The sequence below is a fragment of the Euleptes europaea genome, chromosome 6 (genome assembly GCF_029931775.1).
Source record: "Euleptes europaea isolate rEulEur1 chromosome 6, rEulEur1.hap1, whole genome shotgun sequence".
In the NCBI taxonomy this organism is placed as follows: Eukaryota; Metazoa; Chordata; class Lepidosauria; order Squamata; family Sphaerodactylidae; genus Euleptes; species Euleptes europaea.
In genome coordinates, this window is record NC_079317.1 from 15,732,501 (window position 1) to 15,748,094 (window position 15,594).

A 15,594-nucleotide genomic window follows, 5' to 3' on the forward strand; every position below is an offset into this window, starting at 1 on the left:
TTTGTTTTTGATTGAAGAATACTATACATATATTGTTAATTACTTGCTAGACTCTAGAGCAGTTGATATAGCAGCCGACATAATTCAAAGTATTAAAAATGAAATGCTACATGGATAATTTTGTATGAGGGTAGATATAATATTACAGAATGTAGTACTTTTGCTCACAGGGATGCGAAGGATTTTGTTTTAGTTAGGTTAGGGATAATGTCATGCATATGATTATGAAGTCTATAGTATAATGTTGTGTGTGTGTGTGTGTGGTGTAGTGGTTAAGAGCGGTGGTTTGGAGCGTTGGAGTCTGATCAGGAGAACCGGGTTTGATTCCCCACTCTTCCACATGAGGCTAATCTGGTGGAGGCTAATCTGGTGAACCCGGTTGGTTTCCCCACTCCTACACACGAAGCCAGCTGGGTGACCTTGGGCAAGTTACAGCTCTGTTAGAGCTCTCTCAGCCTCACCTACCTCACAGGGTGTCTGTTGTGGGGAGGGGAAGGTGATTGTAAGCTGGTTTGAGTCTCCCTTAAGTGGTAGAGAAAGTCGGCATATAAAAACCAACTCTTCTTCTTTTTCTTTATGTTTGAAATAATAAAAATTTAAAAGTAAAAAAGAAAAGGGAAAGGAGATGTTTCCACACCACAGCTAAAATGTTTTGTCAATTTTGTGCGATCTAAATAGTTACAACAGTTGTTTTTTTTAAAGATGACAAACTGAGCCACTGAGAGGACAGCAAACCAGGAGGAGGAGGGCGGTGGGCAGCTTTTCCTGAACATGCATCTCCCCTCATGCAATCGCCCAGTTCCCTGGACTCTAAGGCCATTTATTCATGGAAGGTTTTGCATTGGATTTGTCACTCTATAGATGCACATTTTCCCCATCTGAATTCTCAAAACTCTGCATGGAGGCTTATTGTTGAGTTTTGAGAATATGGATGGGGAAAAAGTGCATCTAAAGAGTGGCAAACCCAGTGCAAAACCTTCCATGAATAAATGATGTAAGACTAGAGCAAATATCCCTCTCTCATGGCAGCCGTTGGTCAAGTCTGAAGGAGGGATGGAACCACACGCTGGCTAAGGAAAGCCGGGTCCTGGTTGAGGACAGCCGAATACTTCTTGGGCCAGGGACCACTTTCTGAAAAGTCTAGTAGGCAGCACACTGGGGAAACCCAAGTTAAAATCGAGTGGTGACAGAATGGACTATACCACTTTAGGACAGGATGGGGATGGCATTTTTAATTGTGTGTGTTGTCAAGTCGCTTCCGACTCATGGAGACCCTATGAATCAATGGCCTCCAAAATCTCCTATTTGACAGCCTTGCTCAGATCTTGCAAATTGAGGGCTTCCTTTATTGAGTCAATCCATCCCTTATCAGGTCTTCCTCTTTTCCTACTGCCTTCAATTTTTCCTAGCATGATTGTCTTTTCTACTGACTTTTGTCTTCTCATAATGTGACCAAAATATAATAGCCTCAGTTTAGTCATTTTAGCTTCTAGGGTCAGTTCAGGCTTGATTTGATCTAGAACTGAACTTCCCCAAATAAAGGTATTTTACCTGTGGCACTATAAACTACCCCGTGTACATAAACAGGTGCAGGAATCCTCCTTTTAGACATGACACCCGTGTAGATAAACGCATGTCAAGAACCGCCCCCCCTTCTTCTCTTTTCTTGCTTTCTATTCAGTTGCATAGAGCACCCACATACACTAACATTCCTCAATGTTGCAACATCCCAAACACAGCCGGTTTCCTCTGCTTTGCTAGCTCATTATCTCATTACAAGGACCTTTGCGTCTCAGCAAAAGACTTTGCTTTGCAGAAACTGCTTGTTGAGAATGAAACCATGGGAAAATTAGAAAATGTATCCTTATTGGTAGAAGTCTATAAAGCTTGATCAATTCTGTATGACTGTGATTCTTTCTGCAGTTTGACTCTTTGGGTTTCGGCTGGACAGAATTGATCCCAGCTTGTACTGTTTAAACTGGTACCATTAAATAGAATAAGCTGTAAAAAGTAATTCCTGATCTCGTGCGTTATCCTTGATCAGATCTACCTGGGGTAACGTTTTTCTAGGCACAACAGAAACCACTGATTTGTTTTTGTTTTTTGGCAGTCCGCGGTATCCGTAACACTCTCCTCCAACACCACGTTTCAAAGGAATCTACTTTCTTCCTATCAGCTTTCTTCAATATCCAGCTTTCATACCCATAATTGTACCCAATATTTTTTTTAAAGAAGACTTCTTGCTAGTAAAACAAATGAGGATCGGGGAAAGGGTACTCAGGCCAGCAGAATCCCTTTCATACTAGTTTTCTACTTGCAGAGTGTTGGGTTTATTTTTAATGTACGGAAATATTCAAAAATGTGACCCGAGTCCAAGTGTGAAGTGGCAGACTCCATGCCACCACCTCATTCCGCTACATGTATAGAAGCAGCTGTAACAGCTCAAATATTTATTCCGTTTCAATCCCAGTTTTTAACCATAAGGCCCTCAAAGCTGCTTACATTTTAAAAATAACATCTGAATTCCTCCCCCTACCCTGCATTCCCAATATAATTATCTCCTTTTGGCTAGTTCAGGGAGCCTTCTGTTCCTCCACCACAGAGGCTCTTCTATTGGTGTCTTCAAAATGGCAGTTGGTGGGACTAGAATTAAAGTGAGTAGATCTCAAATATTCCTGGAGGAAGAAAGCAGATCTAAATCCTCATGCAAAAATATGTCCTCAAGAGCCTTTCCAGCACCCAAAAAGCTTCTGCTGATGCCTGCCTACCTAAAGCGTGTCGAAAAACAATGTGATTGAGGTGATATTCTCTTTTATCTCTGGGCCATTCCTCAACAGGAGCCAGAATTCAGACAAGGGTCAGGAGCTGGTAACATCGAAGGGACAATCAGAGAGCCGCATATATGTGTGTGTGAGAGAGGGGGTGGGGGAATCCATCAAAGGCCAATCCAGCCATCTATTATCATTCAAGCTCATGAAAGACAACATTAAAAAGGGGTAGGCGGCAACCCCAGCAGAATATTTAAAGAGGAAAAGCACAAACTGAAGAGGCTGACAAGAACTGAATCTGATGTACAGTTTTGGAATACTGGTGGCGGAAAGGGCTGTCAAGTAGCAGCTGACTTGTGGCGACCCTGTAAGGTTTTCAAGGCAAGAGACATTTAGAGGTGGTTTGCCACTGCTTTCCTCTGCTTAGCAATCGCAGACTTTCTATGTGGTCTTCCATCCAAGTACTAATCAGGGTTGTCCCCATTTAGCCTTCGATCTGACGAGATCAGGCTAGTCATTAACCTATCTGAAAACATTTTGAGGTTACTGCAGAAGAGTGTGTGCGGGCAGAATATAGACCAAACATAACTTTGACGGTTCTATTAGCTCCCAATTGTCACACCAGTGTAAACGTTGAATCCTTTTTGTTTGAACAAGAAGAAGAGGAAAAGATAGGAGAATACACTAAAAAGGAATCAAGTATTCGGGAAGAATAAGCAGGCACCCTGCAATGACTTGCGGGGGTCACTTTGTTTTCCTTTGTATCCCCTTCCCCACATTAGTTCCTCTTTGGGCTATTCCACACATGTGGTTTTTTGTTGGTTTTGACACCAAACTACTTTGACTTTTTTTTAATTTTCTGCACATGTTTTGCCCCCTAAAGAAGTAGCCTTGATTTTCCTCAGCTCTTCTCTAGCTTTTTTGAGTACTTTTACCACAAGGTTTTTCCTCAAGCCAATTCTGAGTCAGCTTCACTCAACATGAGAAAATGCTCTGTTCTGGGTTTTTTCTCACGGCCCATTAAGGCCCACCCATGCCCATATCTAACCTCCCCACCTGATTCAACGCCCCTTTCCCAGCTTCTCCCTCCCCTCCACCTGAGACTTCCTCACTCCTTTAAAAAAAAAATTTTTAGACATGCAAAATTAGTGATTGAATACTGAGGAATCTGCCAGTACTGTAGCAAGGCTATGAAACTGACTATGAAACTGACCAGAAAGTTGTGTGACCATGAAACTGACCACAAGTAGACAGCACAGGCATTTGTCCACTATCTCTCCCTGCAATCTAGTCACGGTTTCATCGCTTTCTGGTCTTTTTTTTTAAAAAAAAACAGCAATAAAATATTGCTAGATCTCTGAAGCATTAGCAGGTTCTCTGAATTCCCAGCTTTCGTTTTTTTAAAAAGGAAAAAAGGATATCTCTGTGAGGGAAGGTGCTAGATAGAGAGTTGCTTTTTTTTTTTTTAATGAAAGCTGGGAATTCAGAGAATCTGCTAAAACTATTGCTTCAGCACTCCAGCGAGCTAGCAATATTTTATTGCCTTAAAAAAAAAAAAGAAATCACACATTTTCGGCGGGGGGGGGGGGGGGAGAGACCGATCCTTCACATACTATTTAAAATGGCACCAGTTAACACCAGCCCAGGAGCCATTTTCTTTAGCGTTCTGTTCCCCAACTCTTCCACATGTGTGTTCTCCTTCCCCATAGCATTCTATCGCTTAACTTGTCCTTTAAAAACAATTCAAAAAAGGGTGTGTGGAGGGGAGCCGCTTGCGCCGGCCGCTCTATAGGAAGACTGCTTTTGTTAACTGCTATTACTTATTTTTTGCTTCACATATTATGTAAAATGGCTCTAGGTTGGGAGCCATTTGGTTCTCTTGTCCAATGCTTCCAAATGCGCACTGACTGTCCAATCAGTAGACAGAGAATCACCAGTGACAACAGATTTGGTGGAGAAGGAAATGTCTTCAGCGTTTCTGCACAGTAGTGCTAGACTCCATGGGCAAAAAAGGGAGGGGGGGTTGGTGCTGAGACACCAACAGCAATGCTACTGGTGACACCCTGCACCATTCCTTGTTATTCCTCTTTATTTGGCTATGTCCAGAAGAAATACAGCAGGCCATATTCTGAATAACACAGAATATTCGCAGAGAGTTCAGAATTCTGCTTTGAGTCCTGCTGAATGGGAGCAAAGCGCAATACAAGTATTTTTTAAATAAATACACTTAGATCTCCTTGGTTCAGTTTGCAGCCAGTGTGTTGTAGTGATTAGACTCTCAGTTTAGGATCTGGGAAACCAATACTCAAAGAAAACTTTTTAATGAAACTTGCTGAGTGACCTTGGGCCAACAGTTTACTTAAACTCACTGGACTGTTGTGAAGATAAAATGGGGAGAAGAAAACTGCCCTGAGTTACTTGGAAGAAAGGTGGAATACAAAACGTACTACGGGATAATTTCTTCCAGTTCTCTGCATGAATAGGGAAGGCAGCTTGCGGACCAAGAAAGCCTGCCGTTATTAGCGTCACTTGCCCTTAGAAACTAGGTACCCGCACCCTGTTGCGGGCTACACTTCCCAGCCACTAAAAATGGACTCAACGCAGAGCTACTCTTCTAAAGATAAACTCTCAAGGAGAGAGAAGCTTGTCTCTGTTCGCCGAAGTGCCTGCTCCGCTTTAATCCTGCAGCTGAGAATTGATCGGGACAAGGGCACGCAACAATTGCCTTTTGCGCCTCATGGCTGCTGTGACCAGAGGTCATGAGAACATTGCAAACTAGGCCTGGGGCTGCTGCCAACGCAAAGGTCAACCCCAATACTCAACCAGCAGGCAAGGGCCTGGGAATAGGAAAATGTGACGAGCAGCTTCTTTCCTTCCTCTGAGGGACACAGCGCTCCCTTTGCCACGCCATCCTGAAGGTCTTCATCTTACATTTCTATCTCTTTGCATAATTGTTTAGATGCTTCGTGCCTAACGCCATTGCTTAACCCCAAGTTCATACTCCTGAGGCACAGAGACCAAGTATCTGCTCTGCGAACATCAAAAGTTGGTTTTTAAAAAAAAAAAACCTAACACAATTTTTGAGAGCATCATGGACCCAATGTGTTAAAAAAGGAACATATAGTTCAGTCCTCAGAAGAACAAGCTTCTACGTATGCAGCAAGTTTGTGAAAGGCTCCTCCAAGCCTCAGTGGATTTTTATTTACTTCATTTATACCCCAGCTTTCTCCCCAGCGGAGAATCAAAGTGGCTCACATCATTCTCCTTTTCTCCTCACAACAATCCTGTGAGGTAGATGAGGCCAAGGGTATTTGACCAATCCAAAGTCACCCAGCAAGCTTTTATCACAGAGTGGGGATTCGAACCTGAGCCTCCTAGATCAAAGCTTCTTAAACTGTGGGTCGCGACCCCATATGGGGTCGCATAACTGAATGTGGGGGTCGAGAAAATTGGGCAACAGTAAAAGAATTGTTTTAAAATAAATTTCTTCATGGTTTATGATCAGTACATGTTTGATTTGCATACCTATTGTATATACCTATACTCCCAGGGTCGCGTAAAACTTTCTCGGGAGAAAAGGGGTTGCGAGTGGAAAACGTTTACGAAGCCCTGTCCTAGATCCTAGTCTGACCACTATAACCACTATACAACACTGGTTCTCTTGCTATAGTGGCAAGATTTTCAAGGGCCTCGTCCCTCCCTACGCCTCCCAGCTTTGTAAAAGAGGTCGTAAGAGCTGCCTGTCATTCCTCTTTTTCTGACCTCTACTCCTTTAGTATCTGCCAAAGCAAACCCCCCAAGCATGGCATGGAGAATTACGCAAATTGCATGAATCACAGCAAATTAAAATACTATGCATAATTTCATCTGAACAGTTATTGCTAAAAGCCATAAATAAAAAACTCTCAGTACAGAATGAGTTTCCTTGGGGCAATTCCCCCCCCCTTTTTTTTTTTTGCAATAAGTACATTCTGTTATAACTCTATATGTGGCCAGGGAGAGAGTTATGAGAAAAATTCAATCTGCATCATTGCCGGCCTTCGTAATAGAGAGGACCCCAGGAACCGTATTTTCCAAAATTACTACTAGAAAAGCCTGTGTAATGAAGGGTTTAAATACTGGCAAATCAATACGTGATAAAATAAAAGCAGAGCAAGCAATGAAAAAAAGTATTTCCATTAATGTTATATAAATGCTCACCATACTTTATATCTGGAACAGTTACAGAGCTCTCAGCTATGTTTGTAGACAGAAGGATCTACAAGAAGGATTGAAATAAAATTAAAAATGTACAAGGAAAGAAAAGTTCCTTAATTGTGGACTCCAGTAAACACACAAGCAAACATAAACACTGACCATTTAAAAAGCTATCTGCATTTCTAAGGGGGTGGGAAGAGAATGCAGGATTGGGCAGACAGTCTGACCTTTATTTTCTTACAGCTTTTCTTGGCGTAACTGCTGGTGGTCTTGCCTCTTCCCCGTCCCCCAAACAATATCGTGCACACACCACTTCATGCTCCGCCCCCAGCTGCCCCTCCAACCCACCCACCTGCCAGAACGCCACTTGAACTGTTACAAAAAACTCACTTTCCGGTAACCAGGAACCGGAGCCAAAAACACGTTATTCTGTTCTTCCAGAGTGACACTGGAATGGAGCGGATATACTTGTAACCTACGGAAAGGAAGTCGAGAAACTCTGTCTTTATTTCGGCACATTGGTATGTTAAAAGGCATTCCCGAAGCAGCTGACAGAAAAATAAAGATTGCAGCCCTAAAATCACAGTAAGATAGTAACAGGCAAATAAAATATAGGTAAATAAATAAATGTTGCTTGAAGGCCTTTAGGAAAAGATAGGTCTTAACACACACAGTGGAGAAAGTAGGGTGCTGGCTGATGCACCTATTTAAAACTGTTTTGGGCATGTTCAGGTAACAACACCAGAAGGCAAGCATATTTATAGCAGAAATGAGGAACTTGGAAAATATGTTTTAAATGATACTACGGTTCAAAATATCTTTCTTTAAACGTCTGCAGGAAGGTAGGGTAAATCATCATGAAGTGTTCTGGGATTTTTTTATTTTTTTTGCCGTCAAATCGCAACCCCGGGGGGGTTTCAAGGCCCAAGACGTTTAGAGGTGGTTTGCCATTGCCTGCTTCTGCGTCACACCCCTGGTATTGCTTGGTGGTCTCCCATCCAAATACTAACCAGGGCTGGCCCTGCTTAGCTTCTGAGATCTGGTATGATCAGGCTGGCCTGAGCTATCTATGTTAGACCATTTTAAAACATAACATATTCAACAAGTAGTGCTAACTTGCTATAGGAAGTTGATAGAGGGTAAAATGAGAAACAGGAAGGGAAGCGAGATATTTATTTGTTCATTTTGTAGAGAATCTAAAGGTATAGCCCGTGCTCCTTCCGAAGAGTGAATAAGGTTAGAGAAACATACTAGCACAACAGCTGTTTATTACTTTAAATATACAATTTTTTTAAGCGCCAGAAGGTATACAAAGATTGGACAAAATAAATCTCCTGGGGAAGGGAACTATACAGTTTGGAGGCAGCAGAATTTCAAAAAGGCCTTCCCATGAGTCCCCACTAAGTGTTCACAGAATCATAGAATTGGAAAGGTTCACTGGGGTCATCTAGTCCAACCCCCTGTGCAATGCAGGAAATTCACAACTACCTTCCCCCACACACACACACCCTCAGTGACCCCTACTCCATGTCCAGAACATGGCAAAAAGAAACCCTCCAGGATCCCTGGCCAATCTGGCCTGGAGGAAAATTGCTTCCTGACCCAAAGCGGCCATTGGCATAATCCTGGGCATGTAAGAAAGGACCACGAGAGCCAAACACTAATGCAACCCTTCCCGCCCTCCCTCTCATGATCTGCCGAAGTTCACAGAATCAGCATTGTTGTACGATGGCTATCTAGCCTCTGCTAAAAAACCTCCAAAGGAGAGCCCACAACCTCCCGAGGAAGCCTGTTCCACTGAGGAACCGCTCTAACTGTTCTTGGAACAGCTTGGGTTTCTGTAGCAAAACCTCCTTGGAAGATGGCAGAATCCAGGCAGAAACATATGTACAAAAGTGGTTTTCAGGTACTCTGGAAGCATGAGCTTTAAAAGTTAGAGTCAGCCCTTTGAATCGATCCTGGAAACAAACAACTGGGCCCTGACCTCTCCCAAAACCATTTCTGCAAAATTATGTCAAGACCATCTTACCCCCTTCCGCCAATTTCATCCCACCCATTCTATTGAGCTTGGTTACTGTAGGGCACGCAAGAAAAGAGAGACCCCCTTTCTAGTTCTACTGGATTAGGATCACTGCTCCAAGCCTAAAACAGATTCCAACTCACCTTTTATGGACCATATCTGTAAGCAGTTCATGCATGTAGTTTATTTCTGCCAAACCTAGAGGATTTGGGGAGGAAAAACAATTTATTTGAGTAGCTAAACATCTCACATTTATTCTGAGCTACTAAAAAAAAAAGAATAAGTCATTACAGTCAACTGGGAGATGCTCTGAGCACAAGCAATTATCCCTCTACAAACATTCAGTTGTCCCCTAGTTGGTGCTACAGAACTTGTTGCCTTGACACTCCAGCAAAATGTCTGAATGATGGCTTACATTTGCATTTCCCATCTCTGCTATCAGGATTGTGTTACCTGTAGCACCATTTTATTCAACTCTCACACAGTTGGCATAAATCCATTGTTCACTACACCTTAAAAGGGGGGGGGGGAGAGAAGCCAGCAATGTGGACAGCCATATTGAAATTTAGTTGGCGGGAGAGGTCACACACATGAAGTCATTTACAAAATTAGTTAAGGACATCAAATGTTGGTCTTCGTGACTAGCAAGAAGCCTCTTGAGAAGCCATGTGCAATACAAATAATAGTCTGTTGTTATCTTTTTCCTGATGTAGACCGAACTTTCTCCTAACCAAAATACTAAAATGAAATTTACAGGAAGAGGGAAGAATCGTGTTAACAGAAGAAGGGAAGTCCCGGGATTTGTGAGGGCTGGCAGCGAGATCATCTCTAATGGACAGAAAAGTCATGCATAACTCCAAGGCACAATGAAATTTACAGATGGTAAATCTGTGACAGGTGAAAGGAAAGTACTTTTTCCACACACTGTTTAACTTGTAAAACTCGCTCAGTGGACGAAGCAACAACTGCTATCTTAGGTGGCTTTAAATAGGGATCAGACATGTGCATGAAGCATAGGTCCATCAGTGGGTAGCTGCCATGATGAATCAATGGGACTGTGATGTTCAGAGGCAGCATACCTCTGAACACCAATGCTGGGGGGACAATGCGGGGGGGGGGGGCTTTCGGCCACTGGGAGAAACAGGATGCTGAACTAGGTGATCTCATCCAGTGGGACTCTGCCTATATGGGGTGGGGAGGTTATCTGAGGTTTTATTTTATACGTCTTAGATTGGAATGTTTTTGATTGATTTTGTAAGCCCCTTTGAGCCACATGGAAAGGACGGATAGAAATATTTAAATTCATACATAAGTTTTTCTTATTAATCCAGGCCCAAGAAGTTTTCTCTAATCCATAATGTCAAACGGCAGCCAGCAAAAAATACATCTATTATTCTGGCTAATCCAGAAGTGTTCTATTGACCATGGGGATTAATATTCACATCACTTCTTGCACAGAAGAAAATTCCAAGGTCTCAGCACACGCAAACCATGACAGCTTAACTGGGTTCTCAGCCTGAAATCTTATGTTTCCTTTTTCAAGCCCTGAAGCATATGCAAGAGTAACTATACTGAAGTGGACATTTTAATAAAAGCACATAGTCGGCTGCCAGGGGGAAAAAGTTTCAGAACTCACCTGGTAAGAACACCAACACACTGCCGCGCTCCGACATAAGATCCAAACAACGTTTTTCCATCCTGATATTCAAAAGTTACATCTTGCATTAGTTTCATGCTACATTGCTTAGAGAACAGATCAGCTATAGTCACTAGCAAACATCCGGTTACAATTATTCTGTTAAGTGAACAAATCACAAACATCACTTTGAAAGAAGCCTCCTATAACCTTGCCAGTAGGAGAAGGATACTTACTCCACAGTTCTTTCTCCTGTGACTACTTACGACATGAATGCTTATACCTGGTCCAAACCAGAAAAACACAGCCCGTAGATCACAGAATCATAGCGTTGGAAGGGGCCATCTAGTCCAACCCCCTGCTTAATGCAGGATCAGCCTAGAGCATCCCTGACAAGTGCTTGTCCAGCCTCTGATTAAAGACTGCCAGGGAGGGGGAGCTTTCCACCTCCCTAAGTAGCCGATTCCACTGTTGAACAACTCTTAGGTCATTTTTTCACGGTTTCCCGCGGTTTCACTTTTGTTTTGCCACATGCTAATTTTTGATTTTTCATGACTGCTTCAAATTTGAGGGGGAAAACTGCTTCATCCCCGTGTCAAGTCAAACCTGTTTTGGTGGGTTTATTAATTTTGCTACACGGTTTTTGGCGCAGATCTCCATGAAAAAAAATTCCTTGGTTCTTTGGTTCGGATCAATCGTCCCTGCCCTTGCCAGCTAATTTCTCCTCCCCCACGAACGGCGATTGGCCGGGGGAGTTTCGCGCTTGGACAAGAATACTGCCCCTTTTGCTGCCTGCCTGCCTGGAATTGTGGAACTTCTCTCCCTCCCTCCATCCCGGAGGCAGGCGGGCGGGCAGGCAGCACGCCTTCCCCACCCCTTGCTCGGGATGGGCTTGGAGCCAGGCCCACACCTCCAAGCCCAGGGGGACGCCGGACGGACGGCCCCAGGGGGAGGCCAGCGGGGCCACAAGCCCTCTCTCCTCTCTCTCATGAGGCACTGGGGCCGGATCGGGGCTGGTGTTCAAGCCAGGGGCCTTCTTTCCTCTCCCCCCCCCCCATGCACATGGGCTGGATCAGGACCGGCATGCCGGCCAGGAGTCCTCTCTACTCTCTCTCATGATGTACTGGGGCCGGATTGGGGCCGGATCGGGGCCGGCGCGCAAGCCAGGGGCCTTTTTTCCTCTCCCCCCCATGCATCCTTTGCATCCCCAACCTGGTCTACTCAGAAGTAAGCCTGATGTCTTTCAATACATCTTACTCGCAGGGAAGTGCCATTGGCACAGGCTGGAACTGCTACGTTACCACTTTCAGCTAAACACTTCTCTGGGGCACATGGATGCAATTCCTGCCCCTCCCCACAAATCCTGCCTGACATTAAAGGGCAATGATTTCCACACTTATAGAAAATAGAGGGCAGCTTTGAGGAGAGCACTGCCTTGCTCTCCTCCCCCCCCCCCATTGGAATCTGACTGTTCCAAAATCAGAACAGAGAGAGGGTGGAAGAAAAATGTAGGAGACCAGAGGGACTGGTACTTGTTTTTTGCACTGGGGCCGTGCCTACAGAGATGAACCGCAAGAGGTAATCTGCTGGCCAGAGTTGGGGGCGGGCATAAACAATGAGTTTGCTGGAAGGGGAGGCCTCCAGCAAAGGGGACAGACCAAACCGTTGTCGAATACAGCGTGCTTTGTTCCCATGAAAAACCAAAACTACATCTGGATTGACGGGGATAAATCGCGGCCATGAAAAAACAATTAAATCGCTTTTTTTTTTTGCTCCACGGCAAGAAAGCATCAAAATCATCCGTGAAAAGTTGGCCTTACAGTAAAAAAAATTTCCCCTAATATCCAGCTGGTACCTCTCTACCTACAATTTAATGCCATTATTGCGAGTCCTATCCTCTGCTCCCAACAAGAACAGCTCCCTGCCTTCCTCTAAGTGACAGCCCTTCAAATACTTAAAGAGAGCAATCATGATTCTCCCTCTTCTCCAGACTGAACATTCCCAACTCCCTCAGCCTTTCCTCATAGGGCTTGGTCTCCAGATGACAAATGACCACATGAAGTCACCATATCAGTCCATTGGTCCATCTGTCAGTATTGTCTACTCAGAATGGCAGCAGCTCTCCAGGGTCTCAGGCTGAGGTTTCTCACATCACCTACTACCTGAGTCTTTCAACTGGCTCACGGGCCAGATAAGAGATCTCAGGGGGCCGGATCCGGCCCACGGGCCTTATGTTTGACACCCCTGCACTAGCCAGCTGAGGTAGCCACCCCCCCCCCCCCGCTCATCCTGATCTGTGCTGGTGAGACATATCCATATCCAAGTGACATTTATGTCACAGCCGGCTCTCGTAACAAATGAGTTCAATACTCTGGTCTAGATTGTTCTTGATGACTGTGCTGTTTTGAGCTTGTAACACTGCCTCAAGGACATTAGAGTTGACAGGCTGCACAGAAAGGGCAAAAGCAAAGCCAGTGTGATCAGAGCCAGCGTGGTGTCGAGGTTAGAGTGCTGGACTCAGATCTGGGACACCCAGGTTCAAATCCTCACTCTGGTTTAGATGTGACCCTGGCCCAGTCACATACGCACAGCCTAACCTGACTCACGGGGCTGTTGTGAGGATAAGAGCCACTTTGGGTCCCCACTGGGGAGAAACGTGAGGTATAAATGATCTTTTTAAAAAACACCTCACGGTTAGGAAGTTCCACTCACAGAAGCTGAGGACGTTTTGTTGATTCTGGCCTCCTCCTACTGGAGACCCACTATTCATACTCCGCAGGGGTCCACTAACCCAAGGGAGGCATTATGGGAGAGGGAGGGAGGGAGGGAGGGAGGGAGGGAGGGAGGGAGGGAGGGAGGAAGGAAGGAAGGAAGGAAGGAAGGAAGGAAGGAAGGAAGGAAGGAAGGAAGGAAGGAAGGAAGGAAGGAAGGAAGTTGCTTTCAAGAGTGTGGTTGCACTTGCATAATTTTATATATCCTGCCTTTTTTGCCAGTGGGTACCCAAAGGAATCTACATAGTTCGCCTCTTCACCATTTTATCCTCACTACCACCATGTGAGGTTGTTTAGGCTGAGAGTTTGTGACTGGACAGAGGTCACCCAGCAAGCTTCCAGGGCAGAGTGGAGATTCAAACCTAGGACTCCCAGATCCTAGTCTGACATTCTAACCACTACACGACGCCAGTTCTCGATATTATAGGAGCCAAGTCATTGCCTCAAAGTCAGAGTCCCTTAGGGTGGCTGCTTCCCCCCCTACCAGCAAGTTAATTTTTGTATTGCACACTGAGGTTAAAAAAAATACAAAACTTGTTCTAGTTTCAACACATTCTGGAGAGTTTAATGTTATAAACCCTGTCATATGAACACATGAAGCTGCCTTATACTGAATCAGACCCTTGGCCCATCAAAGTCAGTATTGTCTACCCAGACAGGCAGCGGCTCTCCAGGGTCTCAGGCAGAGGTCTTCCACATAACCTACTTGCCTAGTCCCTTTAACTGGAGATGCCAGGAATTGAACCTGGGACCTTCTGCACCCCAAGCAGATGCTCTGCCACTGAGCCACAGCCCCTTCTTAGTCAATGGGAAACCGTATAATTTTAAAATTATTATTTTGATTAACATTATTTGTATTATTTGATATTATTTTATTCTCTTCATAAGCCACCCAGAGTGCTTTGCAAGCAGGACAGTGGGCTATATATCTTACAAATAATCTGATCCTTTTTGCTGGTTTTAATAGGACACAAAACTCCATTCTGACAAATTATGAAGCTAAATCTCTCTGACAAGAAATATTTTCCAATTATGACCCTTTCTGAGGGCTTCCTGAAGAGAAACTACAGCAGGCCTCATTATACCGCAGTACAAAATAAATCAGTTTCGAGAACTGCAAACAGAGACCTTTCACTTCTCAGGAACTAACAGAGAATGACACAAAATACTACTGATATAGTCTCCCTTATGCTGTAATTGAGGTAGTTCAGAAGCAAAAATGTTTAATTTAATGTATAAACTTTACATTTCATAGCACAGGCACAGAGTTAGAACAAATGCTACATTTTTAAAAAATTACTAATGGGAGGAAGTAAGGCTTGATATATATAAAGCACTGGATTTGTTTTTTTGTTTTTTGTTTTAAAAAAATAGGAAATGTGATCAGGGAAGATGTGCAAAGACTTCATAAAGCTACAGACCAAATGGACTGAAAAATAATGGGAGCATTACTCTGGGAAATTAGTGCAGTATAGTCCAGATGCCCACTCGACTATGAAAGTCTCTGGATGATCGAAGGCAAGTTACCATTTCTCAGACGAACCTACCACACAGGATTATTTTAAGACAACAAGCTAGTGCTTTACACAGCACCCAGAATGCCTTGGATGCTAACTATGACCAGAGCTCAGAATTTATTCAAATATTATTCTGAACTACATTTAAACTATGACTAAAGGCTAAGATGTGAGACTATTGTACTTTGGTCTCATTATGAGAAGAGTAATTGAAAAAGACAATTATGCTATGAAAAGTTGAAGGCAGCAGGAAAAAAGGAAGATCCAACATGAGACGGCTTGACTCAATCAAAGAAGCCACAGCCCTCAGTTTGCAAGACCTGAGCATGGCTGTTAATCACATGATGTTCTGAACGTCATTCATTCACAGGGTTGCCATAAGTCAGAAGCAACATGGCACTTAACACACACACTTAAAGTAAAGCTTCAGGAAGGTTTAGCTCCTTATTGGTGATGACACAAGCACTAGCCCATATGAGCCTGCAGCACACATGCAACTACACTCCACACAGCGTTCAGTCAGAACAGAAGTGCTGGACTAGTAGCCTTCAAAAGGGCCAAGGAGCCCTTTCCACAATGTCCATTTGCTATGGAACCCTTGTGTTTGCTGCAGAAGATTCTGGGATATACAGTAGAGCACAAATTCAGATGAGTCACTGGGCCAGGCCGACCGGGTTTCTCCATA

General features: G+C 44.0%; 1 protein-coding gene and 1 non-coding gene across 2 annotated transcripts in view; both read right to left on the bottom strand.

The window, feature by feature from the left end:
* The window catches only part of TDRD9 (tudor domain containing 9), a 96,379-nt gene that overhangs the window by 41,789 nt on the left and 38,996 nt on the right, over positions 1–15,594 (bottom strand). The window contains exons 10-13 of the mRNA XM_056851249.1: positions 10,622–10,683; positions 9,129–9,183; positions 7,356–7,440; positions 6,969–7,026 (exon numbers count right to left, since the gene is read on the bottom strand). Of these exons, the coding sequence (XP_056707227.1) occupies positions 6,969–7,026; positions 7,356–7,440; positions 9,129–9,183; positions 10,622–10,683 (260 nt within the window). The remainder of the gene's footprint in view (positions 1–6,968; positions 7,027–7,355; positions 7,441–9,128; positions 9,184–10,621; positions 10,684–15,594) is intronic.
* TRNAP-GGG (transfer RNA proline (anticodon GGG)) lies at positions 14,117–14,188 on the bottom strand. Its single transcript has one exon. It is a non-coding gene; the product is annotated as a tRNA-Pro (tRNA).